Source organism: Anas acuta, chromosome 8 (assembly GCF_963932015.1).
Source record: "Anas acuta chromosome 8, bAnaAcu1.1, whole genome shotgun sequence".
NCBI classification, from domain to species: domain Eukaryota; kingdom Metazoa; phylum Chordata; class Aves; order Anseriformes; family Anatidae; genus Anas; species Anas acuta.
In genome coordinates this window covers 11,336,337-11,354,844 of record NC_088986.1, presented here as the reverse complement: position 1 = coordinate 11,354,844, position 18,508 = coordinate 11,336,337, and the positions used below count along the sequence as shown (strand labels likewise).

The window sequence follows — 18,508 nt, the reverse complement described above, 5'->3', positions numbered from 1 at the left end:
TCTTCACTAGCACCTGGCTGGCATCCAGCCGGTATCTTCTGACTTTTCATCCTTGGGCTCAAGCTGAGAACACTTAAGAAGCTCCCAACTTGAAAAGCAAATGCAATTGATTCATGCTCCTTCATGAAAAGATGTTTTGCTGTCTCCAGGTCAGACAAGGTCGTTGGTTATGCACTGGGCTTACCTTCTGTCCTGTAGTTTTCTGGAGACTCTTACATGTCCCCAGCAAATGCGGTGTCAGTATGCAGACACGAAATGGAACCTGGCAGTCCCCTGCACGTGCAGGGATTCCTGCAGGGAACGTTTTTGGGGCTGACTCGTTAGATACTTAGGGTTGCAAAGTAGCTTAAAATGAAAAGCCATTTTAATGCGATATTTTTTTCCCTCTTTTGGAGCAGGCTCACTTGCTTTGGGGATGCTTTTCTTCGCCATGCCATTCATGGCTAGTGACCCACGTGCCACTTGCTTCAGTTCAGTTTATTTTCCAGAAGAGTTCATAGAGGACACGAGCTATTCAGCGCTGGTTTGAAACTCCTCTTGACTCTTTAAAGTTGACTGCTTTTTCTAATCTCTTTGCAGTCTCCTATGGGACGTGCTCATTGCCAGAATTTCCTAGTACCATATGAGCTGTTGGTATTCTTGGCTCTGTTTTAAATGAGTCCAGCTTTTTCTGCTTGTCTGAAAGAATCAAACCATGTAGTTTCAAAAATGTTCTCAGGACCTCCTCTTTTCCATCCACCTGCCCCACGGCAAAATCAGCTATATTTAAATCAGATTTGCTTTTTTTGTTGCTGTTGTTCTGCTTTCCAGCTTCCTAGTTTTCTGCCAAACTAGCGGTTGGTAGTGCTAACATTGAGTTGGGAGCAGAGGATGGAGTTTAGCTTGCTAAACTCAGATGTTTTTACAAAACCATCTGGAATTCTTAGCTGCAGCCTCCTTTTGGGTTGCATGGTCTAGGGTTTACAATATTGCCAGGACCAGATGCAGAAGTAGCAGTGAGAATGTACATCTATTTTCTGAAAGATCTTTTTCTCCAGAAGCAATATTAGTTGTGGGATGCAAGTCAAAGCAGTGAGATTAAAGGAGGCCTTCAAAGGAAGAGACCTGAGGTCACCTGGTGCATGGGAGATAATTCCAGATGCAGAGCAGAGCAGCTTGAAGGGCGTGAGGTTGTCAGGGCAAAAGAAACAGTCTTAAGAGCATCGGCTGATTGTTTGCTGTTCGACTTTATTCTGCTGAAGCAATACTGATTCTGTATCATCTGTTTAGCTGATTACCAAAACCTACCAACATCACTTGGTTCATAGCTATTTTCCTTCTCACCCTGCCTTTCTGCCCCAGGGGAGGGAAGCCTACAGCTTTGTTCGAGGTGACTGTTCAGAGCTGTCAGAGCACCGCTGGCCTTCTCAGGGTTAATTGGGCTTCAGCTAGCGCCCCGTCACCTTGCTTTGAGCGTGAGGTCGTCCTGCTGGGGGGGAGCACCTCGCTGCTGAAAGAGAGGGAGCTGAACCACTTGGAGAGACTTTTTTTCATATTTTCAATTTCAAAAGAGAATGACAGCTACTCAGATTTATAAAATTTTAAAACATTCCAATTTAAAGGGCTTTAAATATTGTATGTAGACAACTTTTCCATAGACAGAGCAGCCGTGGAAAGAGGAAATGGAGAAGATTGTTCCCGCTAAGGGCCAAAGGTGCTGGATTCGCTTTGGAGGGACAGACAGCAGTCTTGCGTAGGGAAATCTGGCTTTCCTACCAGATGGTAAATTATCGTAGAGCACTAAACAGTTGCAAAAAGATCAAGTCTATAAAGCATCTGGTGAAGTAACTGCCAATTGATCAGCTTTGCATGATGCACGTTGTATGTATCTCATGGGCTTGAGAGGAAAGTTATAAATCTGTCAAGCTGGAGATGGGAGTGAACTTGATGTTGTTTGCTGAAAGCTGACAGAAATCAAGAGACCTATTCTTCAGCTGAGGTTTTTGTGTTCCCAAGAGTCGCTCCTGAATGAGGGCTGTGGAGGTGCCATTCACAGGACTCCTGAGCAATCTGCACTTGAGATACACCATTAGATCAGGCACTTTTGTTGTTAATGGAAGTGAATGAAAGAGGAGAAGCTCTCTGAAAGCTATTCATCCCCAATCTGGTCTGATACATACCTAAGATGTTTCCAGCACCACCTGTAAAACTTGTTCTCTGTCCTAACCTGAGGGAGTGTGGCACGCATCCTGAGTTTTGACACAGTAATTTCAACCCTCAGTGTTTTTTTTCCCCAAGAAGAGCAACCTCCGAAGATTCTGGCTGCTGTTGGGTATTCCCAGATGTAATGCTGCTCAAAGAGTGCTTCGGCGGGTTTGCTTCTCCAAACCGTACAAATTAGCACCGTACATAGAGAATTTAGAGAGATAATCTTCACTCTTAGTCCAGGCACTTCTCCCCATTCCCCCGTGTGCCATATCTGGAGAGCTGGCTGACACTGGGCAAACTGCTTGGGGACTGAACCGAATTTCCTGTTGGAAATAGAGCTGATGCAGTTACAGAGACACAGCTATCTCTCTCTGCAGCCTAAGACGTATTAATGGTGCTTTTAGTAATTCTTTGGCAAGGGACAAAGGAGAATATGGAGGCTGGAGACGAACAGAGAACCCAGTGTGGCTGATCCGAAGAGCCTCTTCTTCGGTATTCAGAGTCTCGCTGCTGAGCTCCCTTGGATTTATTTTCTTCATTGAGATAATAAAAGCAGGATAAGATGATCAGTATTCTCCCTGCATCTAGGTTAGAACTAGGTTATTTTGTGAAGTATTTTCAGATGTCTTGGCTGTAGAAGACATTGCATAAATAAAGATTTCTTTGTATTGTGTGATATTATAACGTGTGAAAAGATTTACTGTGCAAATACAGTAACAGAATGGAGAAGAATCATGATCTGCTGTTTGTTAGTATGGTGCAATGTAAATATTTGCCTAGGTAGATTCTCTTGAGATTTCGTGTGGATTTCCCTGCTAACTGTCATTGCTGGCTTTCTTTGAATGCTATGCTTCTGTCAGAAGTAAACATGTTCATAATGTGTGATACTTGCCTCCATCAAAAGTTGGCGGTTCTCAGGGAAAAAAAATAATTCATCCTCTTCCAAAAAAAAAAAAAAGAGAAAATATACAAATATCTTTGTTAAAGCAATTTTAAATATATTTCTAAAATTTCAGCCAATGCTAAGAGAGTGGCGGGTCATGCTATGTACAGTTTGTGAACACCTGGACATTTGCTTGAAATACATTTCAAGGTGAAATATATTTCAGTGTGAGATTTTTCACTATTAGTGCTCTATTGGTAACTTCTGATAATTTTTGCAGCTTAGCAAAGGAGAAACTCACTGACTTTTGAATGACTCTCGAGCTTGCATTGAGATAACAACACTGAGTGAGCAACTGTTCCTGTTAAATGTTGTCACTGAGTGAATGGGGCTTGCTGGCTCCTTTAAAACCTGTCTTAACTGGCAAACCTTGGATTCTTATCCTCGTGGTAAATAGAATACATTCTCATGAAAAGATAAAGGACACAGATACCCAGAAATTGCATTATTCTTAAATACTTGTCTTTCTGGTTGGGTTTCATGGAATGTCCTGTGTTTCTATATCCAGGCAGATGTACGAGTTGAGCCAATTGCAAAGATGTATTGGCTTTGTTTTGGAGAAGGGGTATTCAGTCCTTTTTAAGTCAGTCCTCTCTCTTCTGGGGAGGACAAAGCTTAGCTCTTTGCTTTGGGTAAACCTCTTCAAAGGCATATTTCTCAATTGCTTACTCCTGGCATCCCCAGTAGCCCTGTGAACTGAGGGATGACTCAATTCAGCTCCAGTTTCTCCTGTTTGGACCCATCTGAGATGCAGATAAAGCTGCTGCTACAAAAGGATGCTCTGGTACACCAGCCTAGCTGAATGGGCTCAGTTATGTTTAACGTAGTTGGCTGCAAACCACCCTACATATGTAGTCAAGCACTTCTCTCTTGGGCAGATAAATGAGCTTAAGATGCTGTTTCTGTAACATGCAACTTCTGAAATATGTGTACAAACATGGCTAAGAACAACTAAAGGATTTTTAATAGGCCATAATAGAGCCTGGACCTGAAGACAAATTTGAAGCTGGTGATGCTTTTATGGCTAGTGACTCGTAAACAACTTATGGACTGTGGGGTACTATTGTCTTGCTATGCTGCTCAAGCAGGAAAGATAGTTAAATTTCACTTAATAGCTCTATTTGTGTATTTACCGTGACCTTACAATTTAGTTTGGAATATCAGCAGTTAATCTGTGCATCGTATTTGATCACTTACCTTTTCTTCCTCTCTTGTTTTGCAGGAGAAAGTCTGTGTCTGTAACACTGGATGTACTGACCGCTTGCCTCAGACTGAAGAGGACTTGCTCTACTTTGGAATATGGTGCCTAACTTCTGCGTCTCAGTACTCACAGTGCCAGCAGTCATCCTGTGCTGCTTGATGCTGCCTTTAGCGGGAGCTGACAGTAAGTAACACTCATTATTGAACAGCCTGAATGCATTGCAAATTCTTTCAACAAATACTGAGTCTTCTGGGTGTGTACTGGAACTAAGGAACACTAAGGAACTGTACTGGAAACACTAAGGACTAAGGAACAACCCTCCTAGTCTCTTATTTTCCAATATGCACAATGCAGGTAGATTGTGTGTGAGAGGACACAAGTAGAACTAAAAAGGCTGACAACATTTATTCAAGTGCTGGATGAGCTTTTGTAGTAGCTGCAAGTTAAAAACCCAATAATTTAATTTCTAATATGTACAGATGAGTAAAGAAAACTGGGAGGTGAAGGAAGAGAGAAGTATCAGTGTTGCAGTAATCCCCATTACTTTATTTTGTTCTTTTACCAGCTCTCTTAATTGGTGCGTTACTGAGACATCTCTCCTAAGAGTCGGTGGGTCATTGAGAGGTGCTGGGAAAAGACACAGATTTTTAGCTTCTGGTGTAGCTCTCCTACACCTGTATTTTGGTAGAATTGGAGTCAAATGTCTCCTGTGGTGATGCTTTAAATTGCTGTGCCTGTGTCTGGTACTCTGAGAGTCTTAACAGCTGCTCTCTCAGGCTTGGATTTGCTCTGTCCAGAGCAAGGAGAAAGCTGTGCATAAAAGGCTGCTGTGGACAGACAAGAGGAGGAACCTGGCTAATGGTGGACAACTGAAAATACCTCAATAGGATTTTCCTATCCTGATGGACTACCCATCATGAGCTGCTGTGGTGCTTTGGTTAATTCTGCCCATGCATGCACGTTGTTGAGTGCTTCTGTGCATTAACATATAATGGTTTGGGAGGATTCATTTTTTTTTCAGAATGCCAAATGTTCACACATTCATTGCGGGCTCTGTGGCAGCTGTGAATACTCAGTGCCTTTGAAAGCATCCAGGGCCCATGGGATGCTTCAGTTGGAGCCGGGAGGTGACCATGATGAGCCTCCTGAGCTGCCACCAACCATCTGCTTCTCCCTCTGGCTTTTCTTTGTCACCAGGCTTATAATTAAGATGTGATTTCATGAAAGTTGAAGAAGGTCTCCATGCCAGTAGGAGCATGGCTGAATGTGAAAAAAGCAGTGGTCTGGGGTTCTTCAGTGTCCTTGACTAAAAGGGAAGGAGTAAATCTAGAGAAGGTGGAGAGGAGATTGAAGATTGATGTAAAGAGAGATGCAAATTCACCATTTTTGCCACCACCAGGAGCGATTTGTACAGGCAGCAGATTACTGTGTAATCTGTGGAAGTCTGAGATGCCTAATTAAACTGGGGTCAGCAGCTGTCTCCTCCTTCAGCTTTCTCCCCTGGCTGCTGATGCTGCTGGAAGACATTTATTCAGATTATTTTATGTCTACACATTGTAGCCCATTTTGGAGTCTGGCACAGAAAATTATGTGTTTAATGTTCTGGAGTGTGAAAAAATTCTCCAAGGTTCATAATCTTTATCCTGGCCCCCGCAAAGAACAAAAGCATCATTCCGTCTGCTATGCACAAGCTGGTGGAGTTTGAGGTGTCCTAGGACGGTTCTTGGCCTAAGGATAATCTGCAGCAGAATGGTTTGCCAATTTTGTGGAATACTTTCAATGTGCTTAAATTGAAGAAAATTGGCTCTGTTTCACAGGCCCAGATCCAAATATTGGTGTCTCAGATGTGCAACACTTCTGTCTCGAGAAGCAAACATATCAGTGAGTCTGCTTTTTTCTCTAGCGCAGACCGGCTCTGAATTACTTTTACCTAATCTGCAAGGCAAATCTGGAGGACAGTGACCTTTTAACCGCCGCAGTCACTGCAGGTTAACTGAGGGTTTCCTGGATGGCAAGTCTTGCTCTGTGTATTTTGGCAATTAATAGCTTCTCTTGCCCCACTGACTCCTGCCACCGACTCTGTGTCTGGCAGCGTGTGAAGCACCTGCTCTGCATCTCTGTAAAGGGGGAAAAGAAAAACCATCCCCAAACCCTGCGTGTTTCACGTCCTGCCATCAGTGATGGAGGTGGGCAAAATATGGTAGTGAATATGGCACTGGGGAGAAATGAAGGGTGAGGGGAAATTGTGGTAAAATCCTGCACACTGGAGCTTACTGCAAAAGCTAGAAAGAGAGGTTAAGAAAGAAGCACCCCCATATGCACCCTCTTCGTTTTTGTTGTCCCCATAGCATCTCGTTGGCCCCAGTCAAAGACAGCTCACTTGTCTGGGTAGATCCCTGATGTAATATGATTGCTCTTGGGATTTTGCTGTGATTCTGCCTCATCCCCATTGCTAGGAAGCAGCAGAAGGATGGCTGGGCTCCCGATCTGCAAAGCACTCCTACATTTCTCCTATTAAGAGTAATCCGATAACGGGAGCAGGGTTATCTCTGTGTCTGCATTCCTGGGGTCGATCTGCAACATCCCTTTTGTAGGGCTGGTGAGGGTTGAGGGCAGGCAGCTGCCTCTGAGAGCAGCGTGCCGAGCTGCTCGGGTGCTTCCAGGCAGAACCTGGGCTTCCCTACCTTCCCGGCCTGCGCTTTGTCGCTGTTGTTGTCACAACACATTTCAGCCTTGCTGCTGGAGCTCCCTGACAATTAGGCAGCTGGCAGATAGCAAGACGTCAACGCCTGAGATAAAACAGATTGAATATGTATTGCGAGCGGAATTAGCGCCGGGCGTGCGCTACAACACCTCTCCTGGAATTGAGTTCACGGGAGCTGTGAGCAGTGTGGGCGCTGAGGAATCGAGGGGGCACCTGAAGGTTAAACACACGGCACCGTGTCAGGGAAGAGAGGTGCTCTCTGGGTTCCTCCCCGCGAGCAGGACGGGACTGGTGGTCTTGAGACCTCTCCAGAGAGATGCCCGGAGGAGAAGGTGGGCAGGAAGGAGCACGTGTGCCTGAGCGGTCGATACAGAAGTGCTAATTTGGCAGAAAGCACTTTCAAATCCTCTCCTGCTTTTACAGACTGCAGTAAGAAATTATTAAATTTTCTCTGTGATCTGACTGTGTTTCTGTCAGGGTGACCCTAATTCCATTAGAGCAGCTCAGAGCTGATTCAGGATGACTGTTTTACACTTTCTCCCTCAGCTTGCTTGTGTGTTCTTTTTTTTTTTTTATGCACTCTGTGCTTCCCTGTCTGTCAGCTTTTGATTGTGCATGGGAAAAATGGCTTTGCAGATTTCATTTAATGTTCAGTTCAATTGTCAGCTAAAAGATGCTCTTTTCAAGACTTTGGAAATCTGTCATTTACTCTAATAAAATAAATAAAGCAGCAACAACAACAAAATCCCCTCTCAAAATGCAGAGAAACTAGAAAAATCAATACTGTCATCAGAAATCATCAGCGATGTGTTCTGTTGTTGGTTTGTTTTCTTAAAATTAGGCTTTGTATTTGATGTACTGGGCAAGGCTTCCATTAGCCCAAGGAAGAGACCAAGCGTCCCATCCAAAGTCTTTCCAACTAAAATCTATCTCGGTGTGTCTTGCACTGAATTTCAAAGGGCTTAAGGAAGAAAACCACTTCAAAAGTGACCTTGTAGAAGGAAAGAACTAAGACAGCACTTAGGCCAACTAGGTGTGAAGTGAGACGTGGTAAACAAACAATTTGTACCTTCTGATTCCTAAAGATGGAGCAAGCCTGGCTTTTTGTTTGGGAGGATGGCAGGAGCTTGCAGCGGGGAACTGATGTCTGTAAAGACAGGTCCCTGGCCTCTCATCACCTCCTGTGAGCAAGGACTCTAAATCTAAAGCATCTCAAAGCTGCCCTGCCCTTGGAAGGGATAGTCCCTTTCTATCAGATAGGTGAGTGTGTCATATAGATTCTTTCCATTAACCATGTTTCTTGGAAGCTAATTGGGTTGAGGAGACACATTAAAAAAAAAAAAGGGAAGATGAGGTGGTGTTATTTGTGAAGGCTGAGAAATGGAAGAGTACTGAATGCCCTTCCTAGGCACGTGATTCCAGGTGAGCTTTGTTTTGCCAGGGATTTTGTGCTGCACTGTGAAGTGCTGTCGGGAGGTTTTGGGTGGAAGAGCACTGGAGTTTTTGCTGTTGCTCTCAGCTCCCCTGGTGCCCTGTCTCTGTGCCTGCTGTTGCTCTTCTGTGCTCCTGGGAGCCAGGCCCAGCGTATCAGGACATTGATGCCCCAATTCAGCTCTGCCCCCTTTGCTTCATAGCCTGGCTGATGGCGCAGTGACAGATCAGCTCCAAGGACAGCTGGCCTGGGCCACCCCCTGGGACAGGCTTGCTGTGGTGCTCTGCAGAACAGCCCCTTTGGGGGGCTGGCCGCAGGGTCCCATCCAGAAAGATGGGCCTGACGCTTCTCCATCGCTGCCTTGGATCTGTTTCTGCTTCCTCGTTTTCATTTGCGTGCCCGTCCCCAAACACTGCATGTGGTGATTATGTGTAATTGATATGATCAGATCTGGGTATTGCAACACAGGTAAATACTAATCTTCTGCAATTCTGCTTTGACTAGCTTTGACAAATTCCATCAGTGAAAAGAACAGGTGAAAAATTGTTTAGGAAAGCCCCTGTAGCTGGGGCATTGGGGTTGCATCATTAAGGGGCAGGCTGAAATATTAACCACAGTTATTGTGCAGCTTTATTGTTGCTGTCCTTGCTCATCATATATATTCTTAGGTATAAATGGATTCCATGCCTTTCCTTAAAATATCTGAATGCTGCCTGCTTGCAGTGAATGTTGCAGACATAAAGATAGGAAGGATGCTGTAAAAGCAAACCCCGTGTTGAGAGCAGACAACAGATCTTTCTGCATTTACAGCCTTGCCCCTTTTTCCTCTGGCACTTGCAGGACTCCTGTGAATTTGTTTGGATAGCTACCTACACCAGGTCACAGCATTGCAATTTGTCTTTTTTCTTTATTCTTTAAGTCAACATCACTCATCAATCAACATCAGCTGCTGGGTCAAAGGTCTGCCTAGCTCCAAATTTCTTATCCAGCAGTGGTCAGTGCAAAGACCTATGGAGGGTGTAAGAACAGCATAAATATTTAGCAATCCCTTCCTGGTGTCACCTTCCAGCCTCTGGAGACCGGTGCTCCTGAGCCCAGGGAGGTGGTACAGCATCTTTGGGCAGGATCACTGGGTTGTGCTCTCAGGCAGCTCTGAGCACGTTGTCAGTCCCCAGCAGTGTCCTGGGGCTGCTGGTTTGCATGAAGAGCACGTGTGGGCTCTGACTTTTGCCTCTGCATCGCAGCTCCTTGTGTTACCCTCTTACTGCTGCTGTGCTCTGCCAGTCTCGCTTGCCACCCGCAGCACTCAGACGGAACCGAGTGGCCAGAGCTACTCTCCTGCCCTCGCAAGGGAGTTCCCATGTTTAAATGTCTCTGCGAGTTATCCGGCACACTGACAGGTGCTGAGGGGCAGATAGGCTGAATACTTTTTTTTTTGTGTGTGTGCACTAGAAATGTACTTACTTGTTATGTGATAAAGAAATGCAGTAAAACTACCTTCTTAAAATTTTATCTCCGATGTGGATTCATAGATTTTAAGGCTAAAAATCAGATTAGTGTAGTATACTCTGACCTGCACAGCAGAGGCTGTATAATTTCAGCTAGTAATTTTTGCATCTACTTCTAACAGCTGGGGATGAGCTAGCACGTAGCTTTTAAGAGCCTATCAAATCACAATTTGAAGACTGAATGGTAGGGGATTTACCTATCTCCTATGTGATCCATAAAAATGGCAAGTACTTATTACTTCTACAACTTTGTGCTTATTTCAAGCTTGGTTTGTGCATTTTGGGTTCAGCCACTGGATGTTGTAACCTGTGTCAGCCAGGCTAGAAACTGCTGCTCTTTAATGCTGTTAGAGTGCAGAAATTAGCCAAGCTGAAAGTTTGTCCTTTTCGTTGTAGAAAAATGGGTTTGTCTTGATTTTTTTGTTCAGAGATTATTTTTACAGTTCTTCATTAATCTTCCAGACTTTTAAATATGTTTTTTTAAAGTCAAAGGACCAGCACTGAGAAAATAAGCAGATCTCTCTTACCACACACCAACAGCAGTTTTGCCCCTTTGCCCGTAGCACTGAGCTGTGACCACAGTCTTCTGTGATGGCCTTTGAATCCTTTCCCAAGTTTCCAATTCCCAAGATGCAAACATCTATTTCATTAATGTGATTTGAGTTCTTGCTCCCAAATATCTGCCCTTAACTACATAGACATGCGTTTTGCTGGATCCCACCCCATTGACTTGCCCAAGTAATTCTGTACCCTTGTTGTACCAATCTACCCTTGTTGTTATTTATGGACTACCAATCTTGGTGAAGTTCATTCTTTAGTTTCCAAACCAAGTTGCAAGTTGGTTGCCTTTATTCCCAGATGTTAGTCAGTTGTGACTGCACAGGCTGCTGTGAATATTTTCAGGAGATATTTTAAATATCCTACAGTAGTGATGGTGGCATTCTTTGCAGATGAAAATGAGCGTGGGGAAATAATGAAATAATACGGTTTGTCGTGCTGCTGCTTGCTACTGGTAGTACTGACCTCAGGGGGGCAAAAAGCAAGAGGTCTGCTGGAGCTTTCAGTGTTTTAGCTGAGCACTTGTAAAAAGCAATAAAGTAGCAATATGGATGCTTTTTTTGTTTCTTTGATTATCTGTTCATTATGTTGGTACTTCAGAATGGTGCTGTAATACAAGATGATCAAGCTCATTTTGGTGAACAACTATGAGTGTGAAATTTGCTCAAAATATTATTCAATCTTTTTTGATGGAGAATGCCTTTGTGTTTTATTTTTAAAGCATCTGTTCGTGGATGTTTTTTCTCTGGTAAGATGTCTGTCTTTATGTATCAGTAGCAGAAAAAGCAGTGGTGTACTTTTAATTGAATGCTATATTTAGCCCCTTGTGTGAATCAGTGCTTTGTCTGGGCTGAAGAGAAATCTCATTTATTTTGTTAGTGTGAAAACACCGTAGGGTGCTTTCTGGAAGTCTTAAGTCATAGGCATGTCTCTTGCCTCACGTGCTTCATTGACATATCATTACTGGATTAAGCCAAAGTGCATCTTCTGGATGATTGCTTTACATTTGTGTATGAATTGTAGGTTGCAATGCTAGACTTTGCACTGAATGTCAGTTAAGCCATATATATGGCTTAACTTTAACCGTATATTTATATATATATATATTTCTCTAAATAATGCCTACATGTGAGGATTTTGCTGGTTCAACTCAAAGGTGAATGATAAAAGCCCTTGCAAGTTAATTGCAATGCAGGGAGGAGGAGACAATGACTCTTGAGCCTCTGTACTTAGGTATCAGAGTGCTGAGCACCTATGTGTTTTCTTTTGGTTTATTTTTAGACAAATTCACTTCAGCTGTTAGTGTGACTGTGGTGTTACTTCTGATAAAGGTTCCTTTGAAAAAAGGGCTCCAGAAAAGGCCAGGAAATATGGGGCAGCTTTATTCACCTAGGTCTCCTGCCCCGGAACGCTCCATCAGAAATAACCATCCTGAGTGTTGGCACCAGCACAAATGTGCCTGGCAGATAGGATGGTACATTTCCACCAGCTTGTCAAATCCAGCTCGTGGCTCGTGAGGGTGTTAGACGTGCACATGCTGCCAAGTTGTTGCTTTCAGCGCGGGGCTGTGCACGGAGAGCACTTTGCTGGGTTTTGAACAAGAAATTGAAGTCACCTCTTTTGAGGTGAATGTGAGAGTTGCCATGAGCCAGTTTCAGAAGGGATTTTGATCCTTGTATTTGACAAAAACTAACTTGGAAGCAAGTAGGCTATAGGTACGTTTTACTTGCGTTTAATTTACGTGAGGGAAGATTTGCTGGAAGAAATGAGTGATGAAAAGTGAAAATCTTTTGACATGCTGAAGATAATTAAAATACTGATAAAGTGAAGCTGGCTATGTATTTTAATCTTATTTAGCATCACATAGATAAACTTTCCATAGTTTCAGAACGCAAGAAAACCTTTACAGAAATGAACTTCTCTCACTTCACCACATTTGATTTACAGGGGATTTAGTAAATGGTGAGGTTATGGTATCAGGGATAGGGGAGTGAGCATCAATGAAATTCAGAGAGGAAAAAAGAGAAAATACTTTCCTGTTCCCATGTAAAGCTCTGGGATGCCTTGTCCTGGCATAGCGTGATCACTCTTGGCATGCTGACTACGAAGAATTTAGCGGGGCTCTTGGGGGGGGCGATGAGGGTAGTCCAAGACTTGGAATGGCTCCCTTGGCTCCTGTTGACTGTGGGAGGAGGTAGTGGTCTTGGCTGTTGACTTGTCATTTCTAGGTGCTGTGTACAGACTTCCAACATCTGTATGCTCTATCGCACACGTTTTTTCGGGGGTTATGCAAAGTTCTTCAGTTATAACCTGTTGTTTTCAGCTTTCTGTGATTTTCTTTCATGGCTGAAATGTGCTGTGCTTGGTCTTCAGCCAGAGATGGGGGGCTGTATTTTATGAGTTGGGCACTTGCTTTATGGATCTTCCTGCAGAAATTGTATTTGGACGCTTTTAAAAACAAGCAGAGCGGAAAAATACTTCTGTACCCTGTAAAACAAGCTGTGGTGTTATTCATAGGTCTCAGGTCTAAAATGTCTGTGAAAATGTTTGACGTTACTCCAGATGCGCTTTGAGAGTTGAGGGGAAATGGAACTTGGCTTGTGGAAGGGAGTGACCCTTAAAAAAATACGCTGTTGAATTATATAAAGGGGACTTTGTGCAAATCATTAAATGCATGTGACTAAACCATGCTGCCTGAGCTTGTATGCAACTGAATCACCTGTATATTTGTTCTGTGAACGAAGCCAGAGCTACTCTCACCTCAGTGTTTTGAAGACCCAGAAGAGCAGAGCAGAGGTGGTCCTCCAGATCCTGTAACACGTCGGGGGTAACAGAGTTCAAAGAGATACCATGAAATTCGTTTCCCAGTGCATTCCTCTACTTCTTGAGGCAATTCAATAAATACAGTTTTCTTTGTTGCAGTTGTGCTGTGGTTGTACTGTAGGCCACAAGGGTTTGGACTTCCCTTAATTGAGGATGCCTGTAGAACCTCAGTTCTGCTGTAGTTTAGACAAATATTTAACATAGTTATCTGCATACCTTTATTTTTTCTCAACTGTTAAGGTATGCCTCTCTTACTGTGGCTACAAAGTTGAGTGCCTAGGAGCAGACTATGATTTTGTGTTTTTTTTTACATGTTAAGATAGAGTCTCTTGGAATGTGTAGCATTCAGTCAGCATTAGTACAGCTCATCTTTTCCATTAGGCACTCAGCCTTCTGTTGCATATGAAGCTTTTTTTTCCCTGAGTCAAATTTAGCTAAAATTTCTGGCGTTAATGTAGTATGTTGTATGAGAACAGTTTCTTGTGTGATTTTGAGGAATTTAAGAAAATCCGACAAATAAGAGTAATATGGCAGTGCTTCACATCATGTTTTCCAGGTTTATGTCAAATGGCAGAAGAGACTATGTATAATTTTGTGATACAATCATTGCTGGACCGCATCAAACTCAAGGTCCGTTTAGCCCAGAATTGCCCCGATAGCCTCCCACAGTGGCCAACAAACGGGACATCTTTAAGGAAGGGTGCAAAGAAAGATTCCATACTCTTGGGTCTTCGCGTCCCACACAAAGTAGCTCCCATTTTATATCTAAAATTAGATCTTGTTGTAAGAAGCTGGACTCTTACTGTTGCTTCTCTAAAGCATTATTAATTGCAATAACTTTAAATATTGTTATATCCCCATGGGTAAAGGAATAATATCCAATGTAGATTTGTCAAGGTCAGATCAATCTAATTTCCTTTAATGACAGGATAACAGGCCTTGTGAATGGAGAAGCTGTAGATGTCATTTATCTTTAGTAAAGCTTTCAGTAGTCCCTCATGAGACTTTTTCTCATGAAACATCTGCTCATGGGGTGGGTATTTGGCAGTTTGGTCGCATTCAGCATTTGCAGTAATGATCTCTCTGATAGAATAGAGAACACGCTTATTAAATTTGCAGGCAGCAACAAGCTGGGAAGAGCAGCAAGCATGTTGGAGGACACCATTAGAATTCCAAATGATCTTTACAAATTAGAGAAACTGTCTGAAAGGATGCACGTCAATAAGGAGAAATGTGGATAGATGTTTGAAAATAGGAGTAATCAGCTATATAAATACAGAATGAGACACAACTGCCTAAACAGCTGCTAGACAGCAAAGGTCTCGCAGTGCTAGTGGATCAGAAACCGTACGGGAGTCAACGGAGTCAGGAGTGCCATGCTGCTTTGAGAGGCAACATCAGCGTTTTGTAGTAATGAGGAGTGCCATCCCAAAGACACATTAGATAGTTTTTCTACTCACCTCCCCTTGGTGAGGTCTCCAATGAAATGACGCCTAATCTTGAGCACCACGCTGCCAGGATGAGTGGGGTAATTGAGGAGAATCCAGCCCAGTGCTAGGAGGAGAAATGCTGGTCTTAAACGGGGAAGTTAGGTCAGGTACTGAGCAAAGCTTGCTAACATAAAGGATTGCTGAGCACTGAATTGAATTTCTAGAAGAATTTGTGGAATCTCATAAATAAACATGCAGAAAGTGTTCCCTCATATAGGCTTTGAATTGCTAATGTTATTTCTTGAATGCTTCTTTGTCTTCATTTATTAACCGGGAAGGTACAGGTTCCCGGTCTGTCTTCTCTAGGTCACCTGATACTCTGGTATTTCTGTCCTGTCCTTTTTCATCCTTCACTCAAGTGACAATCACTCCTTTCCATCTGACTTTGTAACTTTGTGTGAAATTTTTTTCCAGGCCCCCAGTCCTCCTCAATGCCCTTCTCTGTCCCTCTGGCTCTCCTTGAAAGGAGCTGATGAGAAGAATCCAGGGGTGACCATGATGCTAACAAAATAAGACTTAAAGACAACCTCTGCATGTCATTTCCTCATGAACTCTCAGAGGTTTGCTATCTTTTTGCCCACATCTGGGCTGACGAAAGGCCTTTCAGCTGTTACAGTGAACAAAATTCCAGGGGACAATTGCAAAGGATGCTGTACATCCTGGAAGTCCTTGTGAGCAAAATTTCTTTCTGTCTGTTTGTGTGTATGAAAGGGAAAAATGGGTGCTTTGATGTCAACAGTAGTGGAAAGGAAGATATATGTTGTTTTTTTTTCTTTTAATAACTGCACATCAACATCATGGACTTCAGCCTGGTGTGGGGAGTCCCAAGACTCTGTGGGAGGGGAGTGCCTCATGTTAGAAGATATGATGGTTAATTTGTCACATAGTTCTTTTGGATATTTGCCCACTGGAGCTTCTTTTTTTCCTATGTTTCACGTAAGAGCCATGTACTTCTTGGAAAGCTTTCTCCAAAAAACAGATAAGAGGAAATTTCTTTCTTTTAATTTTATTTTTTTTAAATAATTGATTTAAATCAAGATGCAGGCTTTTATAGAACTCCTGAATTCTGCAAACTCTGACCATTATGTTGGGATGTTTTTTCTTGCAGTCAGACTTTGGCTTCAAACAGCAATTATTTTTCACAAGACGAAAATGAAGTCTGTTGCCTGTTATGAATAATAGAGTATGGTAATATTACAGCTATATATGCAAACTCTGCAGACTGGCAGCACAGCTGCTAAGCGTTACGTTTTTAAAATATGTACAATCTTTTGTCAACAGAATTAAAAACAGGGACATTACATGGTTTGTTTCTGCATGAGGGTGTTTTGTAAGGAAATTTAATGATGAACTGCTCTACATTTTGACCTTTAAAAATATTTCTGAGCCTTTGCACCTTCTAGTGAATGGAGGAGATTCTCAAATTAAGACGTGGAATCCTAATGGTGCCTCTGACATTTCCTAGGCCCGGCTGCATACCTGTGCTTGATTAGTTTTGTAATGTTCCTGCTCTGCCAAGCTGGAGCCCCTCACATGCTCTGCAGCTGGGCTTTCTCTAACGCGGTTGGACTGTAAACCTGGTTCCAATTAAAAGGTGATGCAGTTCTGGTAATGGAAAGTTGTTTTATTGTTCCTCTCCCCAATATGCATGCAAGTGGAAGTGTTGTAGGAGAGCATCATCGCTGTTGTTCTGGTAGTTCTTCCTTATCTTCTATCAGTCTTCATATACAAAAAAAAAAGAGAAATGCAGCATGCCCAGCTGTCTGAGGGCGAATGTGAATCAGCGAGATAAACCTTCAGAGGCTGAAATGGGCCTGACTGCAGATGATCCTTCAGTGCTTTGCTACCATTCTGTAGCTGATACACCGTGTGTTGAACCACAGGCAGCAGGAGGAAATGTTTGGAAATACAGCAAGGAGTGCAGAGCCCATCACGTTGGTGCTGGGAAGGAAATGATGCTCACTCAGGCAATCTCCTCCTTCTGCTCTCCTCCTCCTACCCACAGAGCAGGGAAATCAGGGGAAACGACCATGAAAGTGAGAACGCAAGAAATAATGAATAAATGCGAAGCACAGAGTACATTGAAGTTTTCTGTCCCTCGCAAGGAAAGAGCCAGAATGGGCTTTGGTGTCCTGCTGCTCAAGAGAAGCTGCAGACAAACACTCTCCAGGCGCTGCCGAGCGGCTCCTCGGGTGCCCCCGCGCTGTCCTCACCTGCGGGAAGGAACGGCAGCGACAGCAGATCGCCGATTGCGTCTGAGCTGGCAGAGGGTCCCAGAACTGATTTATAGCACTTGTTCAGCTTTCAGCGAGCAGCAAATGCGTTGCTTAATTATTCATGGCAGATGTATTATTGCAGGAAATTAAGACATCAAGGAAACAAGTAAAAACTATTACTGAATGGAGCTATAAACAAGGTAAGGTGGAAGGAGAGGCAGGGGGACAGTGCTGAGCCGGTAAAAGATTGCGCTCAGGAGCGTTTCGTGCTTTCTGAAAATAATCAGTTAAATTCCCAAATCTTTAAGTGATAATTCATTGCCCGTAATTAAATATTCTATTAGCTAACAAGCTGGATTTAATTTGTTACATTTGTCATTTAAATTATCACATTTGTGAATGTGTGAAACCTTCCTACTGCTCCTTTCAGCATATCCACGTGCATACAGTTCTCTTTACATCTGCAGCCTTCCTCGGGAGAGTTGCCGTTTACCTTGTGCAGCAGCAAGGTGAGGGCAGCTTTGGCTTTCTGTACCGAGCACACCAGCTGCAGGTCCCTGGGCAGCCGCCTGCCTGCAGCAGTGGGGAGGGGTGGTGCTGCTGCAGAGCACGGGACCTGAGCATCAGAGCTGCTGGTGCTGGATTTCCTCTGCCTGAAACCGTATGCGAACAGGTACGCGTGTGCCCAGCCCTCGTACAGGTGGTGCTGGGGATTTATTCAAAGGTTTATGCATCGGTATTGGGGGTTTCTGCCATGAACCAGTACCTGATCTCTACATAGTAGACCATATGGAGGCTGGAGCTGTTGACTTTGAAAGCACCAGCACCTCCTGGCTCATCAGGTGGCACTAGAAGGAGTCTGGTGGCTCTCTTATGCACAGAGGGAGTTTTCTGTTTATGTTTGAACCAGGTTCCGATCAGCTCTAACCCTTGGACATTTCATGGCAGTGTTTCATATATGTACTCAATTCTGTTGCTCCCCCTGCCACCCCCCCCAAAAAAAAAATTGTTGGGAAGGAAGTGGCTCAAAGTAAACCCTTCCAACTTCCCTTACTATAGTAAAATTTTTAACTTTATGGAAAAAATATATATACTGGGAGCACCTCTGAATTTATGTGCAACGTCAGGCTTCCAAGACTTTCCATTTCATTACCATTCATGAGTTCATCGTTTTGGTACATCTCTTGTAGTTTTGGAGCCTTTTACCTTGTAACTTCAATTATGTGGCCGAAAACAGGACTTGTAATATTAAACTTATGGAGGACCAGGAACAATTTTAAGGCAAGTGAAGGGTGGTTCAGCGCCGTATCACAGAGAGCATCTCTACAGGCTGGGTTGCTCTTTGAAATGTCTTTTCTGTGGTGCAAGTGTACAAACTGGCAAAAGTTCAGAAGTTGTCATTATTCATAGTCTTTCAAAGCAGTGACAAAGTAGCCTTGTGTGGTT

At 43.4% G+C, this 18,508-nt stretch overlaps 1 protein-coding gene across 16 annotated transcripts in view; it reads left to right on the top strand.

The window, feature by feature from the left end:
* Positions 1 to 18,508, top strand: part of PTPRF (protein tyrosine phosphatase receptor type F) — a 364,796-nt gene that overhangs the window by 125,477 nt on the left and 220,811 nt on the right. For all 16 annotated transcript variants that reach the window (XM_068691018.1, XM_068691015.1, XM_068691017.1 and 13 more), the window contains one exon: positions 4,353 to 4,514. In XM_068691018.1, the coding sequence (XP_068547119.1) occupies positions 4,430 to 4,514 (85 nt within the window). In that variant the 5' untranslated portion in view covers positions 4,353 to 4,429. The remainder of the gene's footprint in view (positions 1 to 4,352; positions 4,515 to 18,508) is intronic.